Source organism: Anastrepha ludens, chromosome X (genome assembly GCF_028408465.1).
Source record: "Anastrepha ludens isolate Willacy chromosome X, idAnaLude1.1, whole genome shotgun sequence".
Taxonomy (NCBI): domain Eukaryota; kingdom Metazoa; phylum Arthropoda; class Insecta; order Diptera; family Tephritidae; genus Anastrepha; species Anastrepha ludens.
Window position 1 is genome coordinate 96,970,415 of NC_071503.1, and position 21,285 is coordinate 96,991,699.

Consider the following 21,285-nt stretch of genomic DNA (forward strand, 5'->3'; position numbering starts at 1 on the left):
GGATTCACTAATAGAAAGGTCTTCGCAAAATAACCCTGATCCTACACCGGTGTCCATTTTGGATTCCTCCCGTGTAGATCTTAACGGGTGTGTTGGGTGTTGGATCTTCTTCAAACCATTCCAGTCTAGAAGGGATTTTCATTAGGAAATTCCTTTCGAAGCAAAGAATGGGAGGGTGATAATCACAGTCACTGGGTATATCCGTGTAGGAGTCTAAGATGGTTGAATGTCCATGTGTGACAGTTCGCCATTGTGAGCTCGCTTTGAGTCTTAATGCGGAGCAGGCCGCTGAGTATTTGCAGAAGAGATCTAGGGGTGGCAGATGTAGCGTGATGTCCAAAGCCGTGGATGGCGTGGTTTTCATGACGCCACATATTGCTAATTCCGCTGATCTCTGCACCTTATTCAATAAATTAGAATAGGTTTTTTTCTGCAAAGCACACCACCAGACAACATTTCCATATAGAAGAATGGGTCTGACGACAGCAGTGTAAAGCCAATGAGCAGCCTTAGGTTTAATTCCCCAGATCTTACATAAAGCTCTCTTACAGGCATAAAAAGCTAGGTTCGCTTTCCTGACGCTTTCTAAAGTGTTTGACTTCCAAGTCAGTTTCCTATCTATGTTTAGTCCCAAGTACTTGGTTTCTTCCGAAATCACAAGAGCATAATTGGAGTTAGCTGAGGGATTCTGTGTCTCCTAGTGAACAATATGAGTTGTGTTTTGTCTGGGTTGACTCCTAGACCACACTTTTCTGCCCACCTAGAAAGTATATCTAGAGCATTTTGTATTAGATCTCTTAATGTAGATACAAATTTACCAGAGACAGCAATAACAACATCATCTGCGTAAGCTATCACCTTACAGCCCACCGATTCCAGTATTAACAGAAGTTTATTTACAACTGCGTTCCATAAAAACGGTGAGAGGACTCCACCTTGCGGTGTACCTCTACTTACCAATTTCCTGAGCACTGATTCTCCTAGTTCCGCTTCAATGATTCTGCTATTTAGCATATTGCCAATGAAGCCAAGCCCGGTTCTACCCTAAGATCAGTGAGTGCTGCAGTAATTGCCCCCCATTCAACATTGTTAAAGGCCCCTTCAAAATCAAGGAAAGTGGCTAAAGTAAATTCCTGTTTGTGCAGTGAACTCTCTGCCGTGTAAATAAGGTTATGTAGAGCTGTCTCTACCGATTTCTCTTTCGTGTAGGCATGTTGTGACGTAGAGATAAGATTTCTATCTATAGTTAGGCTTAAGTGAAATTCTATCAACCTCTCCAAAGTTTTCAATAGGAAAGAAGAAAGAGATATCGGTCTTAAGTCTTTTGGATGGGTATGTGAGTTTCTACCAGCTTTTGGAATGAAAACCATTTTGACTTGTCTCCACTTAAGAGGTATATGACCGTAAAGAAAGCAACCTTTGAAGATTGCTAGTAGCCCGTGTACTAGATATCCAGCGGCCTTTTGCAGTTCCACCGGGTAAATACCATCTGGACCCGGAGATTTAAAAGGTTTGAAACTTTCAATCGCCCATAAGAGCCGATCCTCAGATATAGCGTCTATTCTGACTTCACGACAGTGTACTGTATCTTCCATGTCATGCCCAATAATGTCTGAGCAGCCTGGAAAATGAGTGTCGAGTAAAAGTTCTAGAGACTCTTTACTGGTTGTACTTTTACTTTTCTGTAGCAGTTCCCAATTTTGAGGACTTCCCGCTAAAATCGTACGAAGTCTGGAGGCCTCAGTTGCCCCCTCAACCTCTTCACAAAAGGATTTCCAAGATTGCCTTTGGGCATTTCTGATTTCCTTCTTGTAGATTCTCAGAGCATCTTTATAGCCTTTCCAATCTTCTTCGAGACGTGTTTTCTTTGCCTCATTTAAAGCGCTTCTGCTTCTTTTTTGAAGCTTGCTTAGTTCAACCGTCCACCACTTAGGCTTGGGGGGGCTTAGGGGTAAATCCTTAGTCTTCTTATGGGACAGGCTTCCGCTAAGGCAGCATTCATATTGTAGGTAATCTTGTCAACCACATTTATATATGTATATATATAACTCAATGTATAAATATATCTAATTGGCTCTTACACCCTTTTTGGGAGTTTGGCCGAGCTCCACAAATGGAGAGACCTACAGCTTTAAGCCGACTCCGAACGACAGATATTTTTTACACATTTTTACAGGAATACACTCGGAGGTTTGCCATTGTCTGCCGAGGGGCGATCGCTATTAGAAAAAACTTGTTCTTCATGTCGGTGATTCACGGAGATTCAAACCTACGTTCTCTCCGAATTCCGAATGGCAGTCACGCACTAACCCATTCGGTTACGGCAGCCGCCGAATAATATACCGTTTATTTATTTATTTAATATAAAAAAACGAGGAATTCAAAAAATACCTATTTTCCTCGTGGGCTTACAAAAAATACTCGCCGTGTTGCTTTTCGGCGCTCAAACAGGATGATAAGAATGAGTTTTGACAAAGAACTTAAATTCAATATTTCGGCTTCAATAGCAAAAAATAACACTCTTTGTTTATCTTTGACTTCTTTTTATACTGATTCAAATTCTTTTGAAAAACCACAGCTAATGCAACGAAAACAAATAACACAATTTTTCGACAATGATAACTTTGATGCTTTCGTTTTACAATTCAGTGAAAAATGTGTGCTTTATTCGGATTTAAAAATTAAATATTGTGTTTTCAAAATGTCTGGCAAAAGATTAATTACCACTTGGGTAAAAGTGTTCCGGACTTGTTTGAAATTGTTTCGGTAGATTAAAGCAAAAGCGTACAAATCGCTTGATGAATCGAAAATTGGATCAAAATCCGAGAACTTCAAATATAATAAATAAGAACATTTAATTTCTTTTGTAGTTACCATAATAACCTGTGAGGCAGTGTGCCCGCGAGTCCTTTGCGTCAGCTGTATGGAGGATGAGGTGGAATCATCTCAGCACCTGACCTTAGCTGCCCAGTTCTCGCGGGACTAAGATTCAAGCATCTTGGTTCTCACTTCTTTTCTGCGCCTGCTGATATAGCAGGTCTTGATATCAAAAATCTGATTAGCTTCATCAGCAGCATACAGAGGCTAAGACAACCGCAAACTAGTCACCGTTTATAGACCAAAAAAATGCCCTCCTCTTTTCGTACTATCGTTTCTTTTTCCGGATGAACCAAACTTCTTTCGTCCAAGTGGGCCCACTCTCTGGGCAACAATTACTACCTAACCTAACCTGACCTTCATTAATAACATATACAGTTTGTGAAGAATGACTTTTGACATAAGAAATAAATTCAATTTTTCGATTTCAATAGAAAAAGTAGCACTCTTTGTTTATCTATGTATGACTTCTTTTTTGTACTGATTCCTATTTATTCACAGCATTTAAAGGGAATTAATACAAAAAACTTCAAATTCGTTGGAAAAACAACGACTAAAGCTAACAAACAAATAACACACTTTTCGACACTGTTAATAAACTGTTTTTACAAACTCCAACAAAGTTTTATTTATTAAATACATATTGTGAATACTTAATTTTCTGATTAATTTTATATATGGTATGATAACCGTTAGCTTCGTTGCAGGCGCTAATTTCAAAGTATATTCTGCCATTCCTCCATTATTGCAGTTTTTAATGCTACTGCATTCTTTTGGTGTCTTTTATGGACTCTTTTCTTCAAAAAGGCTCCCAACTTTTCAATCACGCTTATGTCGGGACTCTGAGCTTGTGTATCTATAACTTTACCGCGATTGTAGGGAAGCCACATCTGTACATTATGCTCTATGTGCTTTGGATGGTTATCTTGGTAAAATTTAAAATTTGGTTTATTCTCAGTGATAAACCCAAATTTTTTAGCACTGCCGCCTAAGTTTTTTTTTTCAATATATTTAAATATTGGTTGGCGTACGTTGTGCCATGAATAAACACCAAGTCCCCTACTCCTTTACTTGAAATGCACCCCCAAACCATAACGAAAATTTGTCCAAATTTAACCGTGGGAATTATATTTCGATTTTGTAAAGCTATCAAGGGCTTGCGCTATACTCTAGTCGGTACATCGTTGTAATACAGCATTATCTTTGTCTCGTCGCAAAATATAACGTCGTCTCAATAATCTTCTGGTTCGGAAATGTGTTTCAAAGCAAAATACAGGCATTTGTCTACAATTTTTGCAGACAGTAATGGTTTCTTGCGTACTAATCACGATGAATATGTGTGATGCAGTATGGCTTGACGCACTGCATCATGAGAGACTATAATATAATAAATTAATATGCCACACTCCTCGTTAAGCTTCTTTGCAAGTGTTCTCAAAGAAATTCTCGTAATTTGATTCAGTTTTGTATTCATAAAGCGTTCTGTACGCCCAGTAATTTTATAAAATTATAAATTCCCTGACATGCTACCGAAAACATTTAAAACATTTCCTGAACGTTTCCAAGTGGTATTTAATCTTTTGCCAGACATTTTAAAAACACAATAATTAAATTTTATTTCCGAATAAAGCAAACATTTTTCACTGAATTCGTCCCCTTAGTATACCAATAGCCTATGTGCTCATTTTTTTTTTGAATATTTGGATTCTCCATCGCCAATCGAAGGCCGATTAAAAAAAAATTCGAACTAACATAAAAAAACGGCGCGATACGGGTATTCTAATTTCGCCTCTATTTTCACCCGCCACTCTCAGAATGGACCTAATTTTTGCTAACCTGAATTTGTTCCACAGTGTAATTCAACGATTCACTCACAAAAATTCATTTTTAAAGCGAAAGTCAAGGCACATTAATTAGAGGTGGTCACTACACCAAATACAACGTTTTTACATTAGAATACTAAAGGAGAAAAGAAAGATAATAAACGACAATACTGCGAATGGAACGGCTTTTAATTATTTCATTTTTGACACCCGCGTGTACACGGCAAAAGAAAAAAAATCAGCTGGTTTACCAATACCACCCTTAATAGATTCGCCTTGGGTGAAAGCCAATTAATCAAAATTAATGTGACAATATTGTTACAAGTTGATTAATAAATACTTACTCTGTGCATTGGTTCAGGCTCCTCAGATAATTCGTCTAAGTTTCCGGATATAGCTCTCTTCAATGCTGGCGATACCTCATGCAACGTCCGTAAGCCAGCTTGTAATGTTATGGTCGCGTTTTCTGAATGTCCTTCTTTACCTTCCTGCTCTTTGCGTTTTTTGAAACGTCTGAAGTAATCCTGAATCAAATACGTCGCATAGAATTTTCCAACTGTAACCTCGTCATCATTTCCTGGTGGCGGCACTACCTGATCTAAGAGCTTAAGGTTAGTGCGTTTCCAAATTTGTTTTATTGTTGCACGCAACTCTGCGTTAGCTTCATCTATATTCCCATCTGTTTTTATGCTGAGAGAAGTTCGTACAACAGCAAATAATGTAGCATTGAAAAGAACAGTTCCGTCAGAATTAAGTGGCATATTCATAGATACAAGTCTCTTGCATGCCATGCGATGCGGACATAATTTTCCGAATCCCAATGGAGGCGAAATTTTACGCAAAAGTGTAACCACATCTAAATGCTTAATGCGACCTTTTGCATCAGGATCGTATTCACTCCAAAGGCGTATAAATTCGTCTAAGTGATGTGGTCCCAAAATTGACCAATCGCGTGTTAGATAATCAAAATTATCCATAATAACAGCAACAAATAAATTGATAATCTGCAACCGATTTACATATGTAACTCTAGCAATATATTATTTTCTATAAAAAATATGTATCGCAAAAATTTACCAAGAAAGAACACAGTACGTAGAAGGATATAAAATAAGGAAATGCAATGTTTGATCCACAATCTTTGTGCGCATCTGAGTTGGGATCGCAATGTACATCTTCATCGGTAGAGCATGACATCATAATATCTTGCCAGCCTTCCCCTGTAGCAGATCGAAAAAGAACCAGCACTGCTTGGGGAAAAGTTTGAAAGTTATTATTCCGGTGTATGGCCGTGTCGTCATCTAGAACAATTTTTCCGAAAACCTAGAGTACGCAGTACAATTTCCGTTAATTTGGTAAAATTTTTCCTTGTCGATGTTTTATATACCTGCATTCCGATAACAGCATAAATAAAAAACAACATTATAATAAGTAAGGCGACATAAGGAAGCGCTTGAAATGATTTGATAAATGTCCATAGAAGGGTTCTTATTCCTTCGCCCTTACTTAAGAGTTTAACCAGTCGCATGACGCGAAATAATCGAAAGAAGTTTATTGAAATCAAGTTTGAGCCTGCCTGCAAGAAAGATATACCAACACAAAGTTCGAAAGTTACTTTAGAAAAAAAGGACTACTGTGTACGTAATAAGAGATTTATACCTTGGCCTTAGCTTTACATCCCTCCACGATGTCACAAGCCAGAGACGAATTGTCTTTATTCTTAAAAAAACGTGAATACATTTTTCATATTCATACAAATTTTCATCCAAAAAGGTTCTTTTACCAAAACGCATTGTGTACAATGCATAAATGTATTTCCAATTTCATTTCCATGCTATGGTGATGTCATGAACAAAATATAAAGAAAAAGATTTGAAGTAAAGGGTGGTCCAAATACGAGCGTCAACCCAATTTTTAATACATTGTTGTTTCCTTTATCTCGCCAATGGCTCGGCCAACGTCCTTTCCAATGTTTTTTCACAATATAATACTGATCTTTTCGAGAGCTTAACAATAAATTTGGTACCTACGTTGGCAAGATAACTGATTACAAGATTACTGAACTTAGCGTGAGTATTTTTTTTATCGTTTTTTATTGAATCTGGCAACGAGCCATTGAGTAAGTAATAAGATAGAGTCACAATCACTTCATTTTTGGCAATTGGCCGTTGCAACAATTTCTAGAGGTGAGAAACGATGTCTTTGCTCGTATACATAAAAAGAAGTCGATAGAAGTACATGCGAATGCGTCCATTTGTCTTTAGCTAAGGACTGAGCAAGCGCACCGTAAACGTATGTACATATGTACTTATATTCATGCATACATTTGAATGTACGCACTAATGTGCGTTTGATTTGCGTATTTTTGATTTTTATAGGATTTTTATATAAAATACTTTATTTAAATACTTATGACGCATAAAAGTAGATAATTTTATACCTACCATACATTACCATTAAATGTTATATGCTCCAACAAGGTGTTATAGGATATTATATATCAAGAGATCAAAGATATGACCTATGTACATATATACTTACATGTACATATGAACATATTTGAATTTATCTATAAAGGTTAATAAAATATGTATCCTTTATTTGTTATTTACTTAATGAAATTTGCCGTCCCCCAGTTGATATTTCAAATATATTGTCCTTACAAGAACAAAATATGATACTTTCATAGGCTCAGAAGCAGCATTCTAAAATATTCTTTAATATAACAAAAACTAACAAATAACATGGCGAGTGAAATGTTGCATTATTGAGATCAAAGGAGAGTCGATGTTCTTAGATTGGCAGAGTTCTCTACTTATTAACAGCTACAACCTCTTTGGTACACACGGTACAGCGACAGGACTGCAAATATTGTATACTAACATGAATAGTCAAATATGTTGGGCGTTTCTTTTTGGCAAACTAGGAAGTATGAAAAGAAAAGTATACGAAAGTAATAGCATCGAGTTACAAAGACGAGCAACGATGGTGAAAAGAATTCATAAGGGGGGTCAAGATCAGACCGTCAACCGGCTATCAGCGAGTTTAAAGATAAAGTTGATTGGCTGACGTCAACAGTGTAATGGCAGCGGTTTCTTTACGAAATAACTGAGATTTTTTTGGTGATATATAAAAAATAAACGCAGCCGTCACTCACTTCGTTGCCGTTTGAACAGAGACTGATTGCACGAACGAAATGAGCGGGCAGAATTCTGCTTCGCAGTACACGGTGACGTGGCAGCCGAAGTTGCTTGCCCAATTTTGCTTTTCACTATACCAGATTGGCCAAACTTGGTAATCTAAAGAATCGTAAAATAAGAGATTGCGACTTCCGAATTCGCTGTGACGTCAGGATCCGAGAATATACAAACAAAAGGAAGGGAAATAATTTGTTTGTGAAGAGGAAGAGTAGTCGAAAGATATATAAACTACTAAACACAAGAAATTATACACACTCACACACTCTCTTGCCACGGCGTCATCCTCATAAAAACTCTATTTTGAGTAAAAATAAAGGCCGACGACTCCATATAAAATGTGGTGAAATATAGAAACGAAATATGTTTTGTATAGCTTTCATAATTTCGATGAAATTATACAATAGTAAAACTAAGAAGAAGATTAAAAATTTTTCTTTCTGAAACATTTCAACAATACCAATTACGTCTATATTTGGGAAAACATAATTTTTATTTTTGGCCACTTGGAAATCACTCTGCGACGCAGCAAAGCAAATGCTGTGCCTGGCACGACAAATTTCTTTGAATGAATTTTGAATTAAGATCATTTATTTTTATTAACATTTATGGGTAAATACAAATATGTAGGTATGTATGGTAATTAGAAAATATAAAATTATTTACTTTTATGCGACTTTAATATTAAAATAATATAAGTATAAAAATTATATATACAATAATATAAAAATCCCACAAAAATAAAATCAAGAAAATTCCATACATAATATTACCAAAGTATCAAATGTGCTACATTTGTGCGTACATATAAATGCATATATGAATATACGTACTATACATACCTTCTGCTCAAATATGAACGAGACGTTATCAATAAAACGGTCCGCGGATGACATATGGCAAAAATAAATTTTTTGTTTTTTGGTAGGACTGTTATAAGCTTACATGGCAAATTTCAAGGTGATTTATCACATAGTTTGTTTTCTGTGCTACCGTAAACAAGTCAAGAAGAAGGTATGTATGTACATTTGGCGTACGCTTGCTCAGTGCTTGGGCAAAGACAAACCGACACGAGTATGCGAGTGAAAGTCACCTCTACAGCTAGCCCCTTTGATTTGCCCTTCCTCTTGACCGTTTGTCAAAAATGTGAATGCTGAAAGCTACGTTTTCAAGTAGGGAGGAGCTATCAGTTTCAGATCAACTTATAATTCATTAAGACACATTTATTTGGATCACCCTGTATATTGCTCTCAAGTCATAAATATATACAAAGAATATGAAGACACACTAAATCAAATTTTTAATTTAGGGATCGTTGAGGAAATATGAGGGCATTGGAAATGAATTTGGTTCAATATGTAAAGATAAACAAGAATACTTTATCCTATATCTTACCTTTATTTCAGAATAAACAATATCAATAAAACTACCAAGCACTATAATGAAATCGAAAACATTCCACGCATCTCCAAAGTAGTTCTAAAAATATATCGAAATTCGTACAAATTATTTATTTATTCCAGAATAAATAAGGGCAATGGACTTAATTTTATACTACCTCTCACTTATTGGATAAACATTTTTCTGTTAATATCTTAACTCTTAAATTTTAATTTTACTGAGCTTGATCCTGATACCCCTAATGCTTTTCACCAAAGCTTCATACATATTTTAGTCGGCCGAACTTGTATCACTATTATCACAATGGAGAAATAAAAGTTTAACAAAAAATTCGAAAGAGGGAAAATAAATCTAGAAAAAAAGAACGACCTGGATGTTATGATCTCTTTAACTGATTTTTTAACTTTTTTATGTTTAATAAAGTATCTAAGAAAATACATACAATAATTGCGAAAATAAACTGTGTTTTAAATTTTTATTCTATTAAACTGTGGAAACATAAGATAGCATAAAGATTGTTTTTTTATTTCAATTAATCTTGTGTTCGATCCTTATACATCATTTTTATACATACGTATGTTTTCCTGGGAACCCTCCCCTAAGTTATCCCTTTCTGTTTTTTTCAATAAGTATATTATGAAGAATGCAGCAAAAAAGGCATATTAATTACAATATTTTAGACTATTTTCATTTTGAATTCGGATTCAGAATTCTTTTAGATTACAAAAACGCATTTGCAGTTTCGGTAAGTTTAATTTCAATATAGATGCCATTGTATTCTATTCAAAATGGTAACTCATTGAAAGTTTCCCGAAATATTTCAGAAATAATACATATACAAATAATACTTCGAATTCATTTTTAATTCGCTCAATGCGGTTCAGAAAATCTGGAAATTGGGTTCCTAATATCTTTAAGTGTAAGGGTTCGAAAAATATATAAATATACCTATATAGTATATATATACATTGCCTGGCGAAAGGCGACCGCTATTAGAAAATACTGTTGCTATCTTTTAAACCCGGGCACTACTGAATGGTAGCCACGCACCATTCAGCTACGGCGGTAAGTAAATCGTAAATCTTATTTGCAACAGCAAAAACCAATTCTTAAAACAGCATAAATTTTAAGCAGTGGTATTATGAAATACCATTGACGCGATATTAAAATATGTACCATTATATGTCAATAATCCTTGGTTACCTAATTGTACCTAAAAAAGCTATCATTACTTACCTTGAAACGAAAGGCAGCTAACTTAAATACGAATTCCAACGCGAAAACTGCCGTAAAAATCATATTTAGAGCATCTAGCAGCTCTGTATACCACGGCGGCTGATTATGATATTTCATTGCAAGTGTCACAGTGTTGATCATAATTAAAATGAATATAGTGTATTCAAAGGAGGATGACGTGACAAACCACCATACTTTGTATTGTATACCGTGCTTGGGAATATACCGCCGCACTGGTTTCGCTTTAAGTGCAAATTCTATGCAATTTCTTTGATTCTTGTCCAAATCACAATTTTTGTACTCTTGTTCACCTTCATTCTGAAATGTTACAATCACAAAGCCGACGAAGATGTTCACCATGAAGAAAGCAATTACAATTATGTAAATTATATAATATGCAGCAACAATTGGACGGAAATTGTGTATGGGTCCATTATTTTCGACGTTTGAATCAATAGACACATATAAGAGCCTGCAATATTTAAGAATGTATGAGTTCAATAAAATAAACGTAATGAATATGTGTCATTAAATAAAAAACTTTCAATATTTTTGTATAGTTGATGGTAAATTATATAATTAACGATTTTTAAGCATTTAAGAGTGTAACTGTGACGTTAGAAAAAGAGCACACCAATTTTATCTTATCAAACCACTTGCATGTACATAAATTTAGCAGAAGAAACATCAAGAACGTATTTGTGTGCTAAATGAAATGCACAAATAATTCATTCTCATTAAAAATATTCTCATGGGCTGATTTTTAGAAGTCGGATCTCTCAATTGTTAAAGTTTCTGAAGGTTGAAAGTTTATGAAGAATTTATAGTATATTATATTGTATTATCAACCTATTTATACAATTATGGATTATGCAAACATCTGGTATTCATGACAATTGTCAAAGAGGATGCACTTATTTGAATATTTTATTTAATTTTTCCTCAACCTTCAATCTTTGTCTCCAAATGTCGGCTTAAAGCCAACTACTTAAGTATTTTCAAAGGGGCAACAATATAGCAATAGCAATATAGTTTGTTCATACTGATAATTTTTTGGTGTATAAAAAGAAAACTGTGAGTGAATTTTTTTTACGAAATTTTCGTTCTCGTTTCTAAAAAAAACATTATTCCTAGAAGAATGCCTTATTAAGTAAAAAAATTTTGTGTAAGAGCAATAAGCGCATTTTAGAACTAATCAGGACCAACTGTGCACGCATTTCTAAGGAGCGTATGTACCGTGTGACACAGTTGCTTGAAAGTTCAATTAAGAAGAACCAATTCCGTATTCAATTAAGAAGAAAACATGCAATACTGTTTCATTTAAAGCTCAACTTTGTCAAATATTGTGACAATCGCCATATTTTGTATTCAAACTCATTAAAAAAAAAGTTTCTAAAATCATTCCTTATGTATATTAGGCAAACAACACTTACGCAGGCCATCCCTCAAAAGTTGACACTGTGAACAAAGTTAACATAGCTTTAGCTACATCGTCAAAATGGAATTTATTTCGACTCCATATGCGCTCCATTAACCGGGGCTTATGCACGTCTCCATCTTCGTAAAACAAGTAGGTGCCGCTATAGAACAAAATTAACTTGTTTAGGAAATATATTCATATTTATGTATATATGGATATAAATAGACAATTACACAACTCCATTGCTACTCCTACCGTACTTAGGGCCTATAATAAAGGGTTTTTGTAAACATTACTCAGTCACGTCGGTACAAATATATACATGCGTACGTCCTTTGGGTGTTTAGGCGTTTGATCGAGTTCCTGTTCCAATTCGTCGTATGCGTCTTGATATTGTCTTACAAATTGAGGAACCTATAGTTTTACGCCGACTTCGAATGCCTCATACTTTTTATGAGAACCGTTTTCATGGTAGAAATATGTATATTCAGAGGGACATTGCCTGCTGAGGAGTCGGGTCAACTGGACAAACCCACTCGGCTACGACGGCCGCGTCATTTTTAAGAGCAAAAGCACTACATGTTATATGTATTTTATATAAAACTAGTAAGTTTAGACAATATGTTTTAAAAAATAAGCTTCAAAAACATTAAATTGGCCAATTATTTTTGGTGCGTGCTTATACATATTTAAATTTAACTGATTTCATTATGCGGAGTTCATATTCAATAAATTAGATGATTTATAACAAGGCTAATTATAGCAGCCTTAGCAGCCTCATCAGCTTAGCGTGGTTTTTTTTTGTACAGGGTTATTTCATCTAGCGTTTGGAATTGCATCGATTTCGATTTTTTTTTTAATTATGCCAACTAAAATAACATCCGTAATGTGTCAGTAATATAGTTTATGGTTAAACATTTACGCTTATGTATGGGAAAACATTTATGCTTCAACATTTACGCTTATGTTTCGGGAATATTAAAATTGAATATTAAAGCATCAGCTGAAACGAGTTGGCTCCATTAGACTAACTTATGTGTTACGCCAACCATTCAGAGACCATTTAAGAGTTGAAAAAATTTATGTTACCATTGCAAAATGGTTTAGCCGAACATCAAAATTCAAAAATATGCATATTGTCTAACCTTTGATTAATTGACAGCCAATAATTCATTATTGGATTATTTTATTATAGTATTAATACTTTCGCGATAAAAAAATTTTATATATCTTCCTAGCTCACGGAAGCTGACAAAACATACTCTCATTGTGAATTGTATTTACAGTGACTTTACTTCTCACTTTTTGTACATATTTATTTTGTTAAAAATTTGGAATCTATTCAAGATATTCTGTAATGGAAATTCATAATAAAGGTGTGTATTATTTAAAACAGTAATTACTAGTACTTATAAACTACTACTAAATATGTCGGCAGTAAGCCAAGTATATTTTGCCCTCAATAAAATTATGTTTTATTTATCTATGAGTAAACCGTTTGTACGTTAATTGTACGACGAAAGTAATAGTAGAAGAAAATGGATGTAGCTTAACTGGTGTTCTTCCTTATCAGGCTGGCCTCATTGCCGCAGGGATGAGGATTAAATGGTGCTTTAACCCCCCATCTCGTGGGGGCTAACTTACCATGAACTAAAAGAGGTAGAGAAACATATTCGAGTGAGGGTAATGCAGAGAAGCCCTCTTAGTAGAAATCAACATGCTTACCAGAGTGGGAAATGATGTGAATCAGTCTTACACGATCTTGTTAGCAAGATTGAAGCCGGGCTGGAAGCGAACAAGTTCACAATGGGCGTGTTCGTGGGCATTGAGGACATTGGACATTTTAATAATTCCACTTTTGACTCAATATGCCGAACGTCACCGAATTAATTAAACCATTGTAAAATGGAAACATTCAATGCTCTCTGAGAGGCTGCTAACCGCTGGTGAGAACAGGGACGAACTAATTACCGTCAAGGCCAACCAAGGCTACCACTGAGAGGTGTTCTTTCTCCCCTGCTGTGGTAATTCGTCGTAGACTCTCTTCTAACGGAGATGCAGGAACTCGGATTTCATGTCCAAGCATATACGGACAGTGTCTGTGCGCTAACATCGCATAAACCCTAAGAAGGCTTTGCATGAAAGTGCAGAGAACTATGGATAGTTTGACGACGTGTGCACGAGACAAGGACTTTCCGTCAATCCGTACAAAACTACGTTAGTCTTGTTCACGAGGAAACGGAAATTGGATTTACTTAGTCTTCTAGCACTGAGAGTTGGGCACTCAGTCCCCCTGAGAAAGTAAAATATGTAGGAGTAATCTTGGATAAGAAACTGACTTGGGAAATCCATGTTTCGCTGAAGGTGGATCGCGCATTGAGGATCTTTCAACAATGCCGTAGATAAATAAATAAAAATATCCCATACACTTAACAATTTATTTTTGAGCTTTAATTAGCTAAATTTATTACAAGTATATTTTTTATTAACTAATAGGTAGCGTATACTTCTTTTACTTTTCATGGAATGAAGGTTTGCGATCTGGTGTCTTCTGAATGGTACAGAAGAAGAAAACGTAGAACCTGTTAGGATTGTTGCCAGATTTAGAAAATGTAAATACTAGTGGTATTGATTGGGGCGTCAACTAGATATATAAAGAAAGCTTACAAAGTTTTGGAAAAAAGGTCATAGTATAAAAGTAAACGTAAAAATCAAACGTTTAACCTGGTATTTTTACCAAAAGAGGCAAGCAATTAGCAGACATCAATATCTATCACTTAAAAATTTTGTTAGTTTATCTTTTTCATAAAAGTATTATTCATGCTTTCACCAAAACCATGTAATTTCAAGTTTCATACTTTATGAATATAATAGGAAAATTCAATAAATTTTCATAAAAATCGCGAAGCATTTGATCTAAATTTTCAGTAAATTTTCGGGTATGGGTGAGAGTCAAAGCAGTAAGTGTGCTAAGTTTAGATGAAATCATTTAAAGTTACTGATAAATACAACACTTAGTCCATAAAGTCTGTGTTCATCTTATAAATATTTTTAAGTTGTTTAAAAACAATTATTTATTTATTTCTCCATTACATTCTTAAGTTTCTGAAGCAAAATCAAATTAATAACGATATTCTTCGCTTATATTTTTAAATAACGGTAAGTGGCAGCAACATGTAAATACAGGGGCCAAAAAGTCTGCATTAACTTCGTTTATTTTAATAATACCATTATTTTTTAAGAACTTCTCTCATTTTTCATTAATTTCCTTTCTTTGTTATTGTAGTTGACGGGTAAGCGAACTCAGTTGCTCATTTTATTTAACAAAGGTAGTAATTTGCACCAACCCAATCGGCCTTGGTCTCCCTCGAATTACATCATCAAAACTTGTTGTAAACGTAAGCCAAACGTTTAAAAAAAGTATTTATTCGGAAATTCCTAGAGAAGTTTAACGTAAAGCTGGATACCATGATAGAGTCACTTGATGAAAGCCGTTTATTTCATTTGTAAACATATGAAAGCGTATTCGAATTTGTTAATAATTATTAGCATATAAATGAGCTTCAAGAGCTTTGGAAACAAATAATTTTTTTAGATGAAACTACATTTTGTATTTTTGCAGAGACGTTAGAAAACGCAATGTCAAATAGACCGAGTAAAGTCCTAGATCATCGTGGCTAACCCAAAACTATTATTGTTCATCTTAGTATATTATTTATCCATATTTCCTAAAAATTGTTACTATATATATATACTAGTACAAGTTCATACAATAACTTTCCGTCATGTATAAAATGGGTGAATAATCTCACAATTTTCTTTGCTGTTGTAACTTAAGAATATATATTGATTATATGTATGTATGTATATAGTTTTTTTTAACTATGATTTCATATTGTGTTTTTAGTAAAAATATTTGCAAATATCTCACAGACTTCATGGGCTATGTGTTTTTTATTATAAGTGGACTCGACATTTTTCAAAAATTAATTAAAAACTAAATCTCTCGCTTAAAATTTACTCTAAATGGCAGCTTATAGCAATTTGGCTCCAGTAGTTATTTAACTATCCCAGTTTGGCATTTTTTTGTTACGTTTCAAAAAAAAAAAAAATAAAAAAAAGTTTAGTAGCAAAGTTTACTTTTTCCAGAAAACAACATTTATTGAAAAATATTCAAATGTCGTTTAGTTATGGTAGAATTAATTTAAATTCCAAATGCTGGATGGTCAACCCTGTAAGATTACAGCTTGCTGATTTGCGTACGGGGCTCTAAACAGCGATACACTTTTTAATTCTAACGCTGCGTTGGATTAACTAAACTTAATTTAATAAACGATTTAAAAATTTAGAAATGATAGTTAAAAGTATTTCGTGTACTTACAAGCACTCTTCTCTAAGCATTTTTGAGCCATCCGAGCAAGAACTGAATTTTCCCTAAAATTTGTTGGGGAAATAGTAAAAAATAATAATAAATTGATCAACAGTATAAGTTAGTTATCACGTCTGCAGGCTTTTCAATGAGTTGCATAAGAAAACCTTTTGAGTTAAATAAAGGGTCTTTCAAAAGACGCGCCTAGGAGTTGTTTTAAAATAAAACGCGCAAAAATGTAGAATCTTTCAACATAAGCAAGTCTACAGGTATAGGGTGGGCCATGTAAAATTTGCTTTTTGAATCGGCTATAAAAAAAAAACGAATCAATACTTTTTCAAACTTTTTTTATTTATTTTGAAGATTGAACATTGTCATTTATGAATAAAAAGTAATATCGTTCAAGTGACTGCCACGACTGGCTTTACAGTAGGCCATTCGATCAACCCAATTTTTAAGCACATTTTCGATTGTTTGGGCTCATGAATGGCAACTTCAATTTCGTGTTTTAAAGCATCAATCGCCTCTGGATGGTTTGCATAGCATATGTCCTTAACGGCTTACCACAAAAAATAGTCCAACGGGCTTAAATCACAGCTCCGAGGCAGCCAATTGATATCGGAATTTCGGCTGATTATTCGGTTTGTAAACCGCACCAAACAGTGACTCGTTGTGGATGCATTTGCTGCTCTACAGTAACGTGTGGATTTTCTGAGCCCAAATCCGACAATCCGATGTGAAAATCAGAAAAGAAGAGGAAGACTCACCACTTTGGAAATAGGTTTTCAATATTTCCCAATTTTGTTCAAAGTATAGCGTCCCATTTCGTAAATGTCAAACCTTTAAGTAAATTATGAACACATTTGGCATGTCATTTGTGTTACTATTCTCAAAAAAATAGGTGGTTCAAAAAGCAAACGCTATATGGCCCACCCTGTATAACCCACAAACAGTCGATTCATGAATGCAAAATTGCTGAGAACGTCGAGATATCGATGTTGAAGGTTGTTGAGCTACACTTTGCATTATAGCAGCAATTTTCCCAGCAGAACCTCCAGTTTTTGGTGTGCCAGTCCTTTTTCTATCCTCGACAGAACCAGTTTCTTGAAAATTTTTGACCAAACTTTGTATGGTCGACTCATTCGGACGATTATTTCCACCAAAAAAATCAGAATTTTTCGATATGTTATTATTAGTAGTTTAATAAGTTTAAATCATTTTAACCCGTTGATCTATCAAGTAAAAGTCGAAGATGACATCTGGGCGTCACTCTTGAAAGACCCTTTAGAAGCTATATAATTTAAGCATTAGGTTTACGAGCCTCGAGCAAGTTGAAAACAACACAAAATTTTCGATTAAGCACACGAGTTCTTAAGGGCGCCATTTGAGTAATTTTTATGTAAACATTCACAATAGGATTATATGGGGAAACAACAATAAATTCTAATTTTTTGTTTACGCTATATTTCTTTTCACATGCGAGAACCAGTGTGCATGCATTAAAAATTTTTGGGGGCGGCGAGGCAGATAAAGAGCAGATAATTCGTTCATTAAATATCCTTCACGTTCAGACCTGCATGAATTGTTCACAAAACTAAAAACTCAATTAGTGTAGAGTTAACTTAACATAAGAAGTATTTCAACACGTAAATATTTTTTTTTTCGCTGCACTGTTAATGGTACTCCTGCTAATACGGTCTCTCTGCGTTATTCTTCCACTGCTAATATTGTTATTATTGCTAAGAAGCGTAATATTAAAATTGTCAGCCATCCCAGTAAGAAATAACAAGGCATGGTCGGTAGTAATACGAGTTGTGAATCGAAGGTCGCATAGCACGTAAAACGGTTTCACCTTGCATCTTTTGCGAATTCTGTCACTACTGACACCTTCATATCATACGTTTCGAAGCACATGTCCATCGATTCAAGTTTGATTTCTTGTCATATATATGTGTATATATATATATATATAATTGGCGTTTACACCCTTATTTGGGTGGTGTCCTTAGTTTTATGCCAACTTCGAATGGCAAATGGTTCTTATGAGGAGCTTTTTCATGGCGAAGGCTTGCCATTGCCTGCCGTTGAACTATGGCATATATTTATGTTCTTGTTGAGACTTGGTTAAATGTTGAATTTAGTGAAAATAAATATTTTGATTCGAATCTTCTTTATGTATACCGGAAAGACCGAGATTCCCAAAAAACCGAATTGTCAAGGGGAGGAGGCGTTTTAATAGCTATTTGGCTTCGATATTTTTCATCGTTGGTATATTTAAACAACGAGGACTGAATTCTTGATACAAGGAAATTCCAATTCTTACGCCTTTGCTAGCCACATTCCTCCGGCCAGTCCAGATAGTTCGAACAAGGCGCTGGTGGACAATGCGATAGCTCTCGTGGGTATCCATTCTGGTTGCAACTTCTGTGTACTTGATGATTTTAATTTGCCTAATATTGCCTGATCATAAGATGACAATAACTGTGCCTAATTGCTAAACACTTTAACAGCTTTTAGGAGTCTTATTTAGTTTACTTATTTAATTTACTTAGTTAACTTTTTACGTTCGGATCTTATGCAAATCAATAACTGTGTTAATAAGCTTTCTCAAATTGTTGATCGAGTTTTCATAAGCGACAACAGGAATTTCTTAGCGAAAATCCTCCACTGAACTCTCCCTGAGAGTGCCGGGTGGAAATAAGTATCACAGTTGTCCTATTTTTAGGAGGTACTTAGCTAAGTTAAGGATACTATGGTTTATGGTTGATACTCCTCGATAGTACAGCATTCTTCAAACTATATAACGTGGTTGGGGGTGAAAGGCTGGATTAAGGTGTAATGGGTCCCGTGCCGAGAATCTGTCAGACTTGGGGCTCTTTTCATAAATAACCAAGTCTTGAACGGTGCCCTCCGTAATAACTAACCTTACGCGTGTAGTTCGGAGCTATGCACGGGCGGACATCCGACACTCTTGGGTCCAAAATGCTAAGTCTTGATAATAAAACAAATAAAAAGAGGAGATCGGTCATCCTCCTAACAGGAACCGACAGGAATAACCACTTCCGAAATCCGAGCAACGGTCGCACCGGGCTCAAAGAAAATTCCATACCTCGGCTTAATAAGTCGTTCAAAACAAATAGTGACAGCCTGAGCGAAAGCCAGACCAATAACTACACCAACAACAGTACTGGACATAGGTCCAAGCACCAGCAGAAGTGCACTAGCCCGCCAGTCAACTGCGATTCAACCCCCAAAAACGCCCGCTACCGAAAAGGGGCCACTTGTGGGGATTACCCAGCGTAAGTGAGCTACCAGTATCGCAGAAACGCTGCAAGATTCCTAAGAAGGGTGTACGAAACCCAACCGAAAGAACACTTACTCGCACAGGAGCTGAAGGAAGCGATTGAAAGAGTGAAAGCAATCATTCCTGACTTTAAACCCGATTTCAACCCAGTACACCCTGTTCCGACTTACGGTCCTTGGAAACTAAGCCAAACGCAAAAAGGCACAAAACCATAGGCGTGACTTTCAAAACCTTCTTTGCGGAGATTGCAAAAGTCCAAATTATCATAGGGGTTTGGGATGAAAGCCATCCCGAAGGTTTGATTCCCAAGGAGCAATGGAAATGGGTTGATGCCGAGCTAACGAAATTGCACTGAGGATTATACTGGGGAACCCCGGCCCAAAGTCGACGAGGTGTACCCGAAAGCCAAGCTGGTGGCCGTGGACAGGAAGGATATTCCGTCCAAGCTACGAGCAAGGGTTTGGTTACCCTCAACAGTCGAAGACCCAGAATATATAATGAAGCTCATTCGGGTATGTAATCTAGACATCCCAACGCTAGTGTGGAGATTTGTCAAAATTCTAAGCAGTAAAAACACCGTAGAAGAATCGAAAGAGCAGAAGCGCGCTACTATGCAGGCTCTCCTATTGCTGACCGAAAACTCAATTGAATAATTAGCGAAGCAAAACCGATGAGCGAACATGAACACACCACCGAAGAAGAATATGCCTCTTCAGGCTCTGCAATGGGCTTGGAGAGGATCTACTTCGAACGGGAGAGGAAGTATTCCGTACAACAGCATTAGTACTCCGAAAGGGATCTTTTATGAGAAAGTAAAGAAGATCCAGACATAACGGTAACAGCTGATGTATCTTCTACAGATAAATTTACACCATTGTAAGAAAGCCAGCCTTGCCCTCCTGGATCGTCTGGCAGAAGATCTGCCGGATGTAGTCCTTCCCCTGGAACGAACCCTGGTTACGAAAGCTTTTATTGTGTACAAAGGCAATGAACCCACATTTATTACACGTAATAGACACGAAGCTCTTGATATTACACTAGCATATCCCATCCTCTACGGATAGATGACATAGTGGAGAGTTCTGAATGAACATTCATGCTCCGATCATCGCTATATAATGGGTGATTTTTTAACTATTATATTTTTAAACAGTTGGTTTAAACCGCTGACGCAAGTTTCGTGTTTTGTTTCACTGTCAAACATCTTCAGTTTGGTCTATAATTTAACCATGAATCGTCTTACAAACGAACAACGCTTGCAAATCATTGAATTTTATTATAAAAATTCGAGTTCTGTTAAGTAAGTTTATCGCGCGCTTCTTCCATTTTATGGTCAGTTTTATCGACCTAAATTTAGAACCAAATTTACATTATTGGACATTACACCACCAACACGCTTACGTTGAGTGCGAACTGAAGAAAAAATCGCAGCTGTATCGGCCAGTGTTAATGATGACCATCAATTATCGATTCGTCGCCGTTCGCAGCAATTGGGCCTCTGTTACTCAACAACGTGGAAAATTTTGCAAAAGGGTTTAGGTGTGAAGCATTTCAAAATACAGTTGGTGTAAGAATTGAGGCCGAACGACCTACCGCAACGCAGAATTTTTGGTGAATGGGTTCTTGGAAAGTTGGTCGAAGCTCCACTTTTTTATCGA

General features: G+C 35.7%; 1 protein-coding gene across 2 annotated transcripts in view; it reads right to left on the reverse strand.

The window, feature by feature from the left end:
• The window catches only part of LOC128869643 (voltage-dependent calcium channel type D subunit alpha-1-like), a 141,844-nt gene that overhangs the window by 14,501 nt on the left and 106,058 nt on the right, over positions 1 to 21,285 (reverse strand). For both annotated transcript variants that reach the window (XM_054112216.1, XM_054112215.1), the window contains 8 exons: positions 16,336 to 16,388; positions 11,968 to 12,114; positions 10,535 to 11,006; positions 9,293 to 9,376; positions 6,360 to 6,419; positions 6,088 to 6,276; positions 5,778 to 6,023; positions 5,045 to 5,704 (listed from right to left, as the gene is read on the reverse strand). In XM_054112216.1, coding sequence (XP_053968191.1) covers positions 5,045 to 5,704; positions 5,778 to 6,023; positions 6,088 to 6,276; positions 6,360 to 6,419; positions 9,293 to 9,376; positions 10,535 to 11,006; positions 11,968 to 12,114; positions 16,336 to 16,388 — 1,911 coding nt within the window. The remainder of the gene's footprint in view (positions 1 to 5,044; positions 5,705 to 5,777; positions 6,024 to 6,087; positions 6,277 to 6,359; positions 6,420 to 9,292; positions 9,377 to 10,534; positions 11,007 to 11,967; positions 12,115 to 16,335; positions 16,389 to 21,285) is intronic.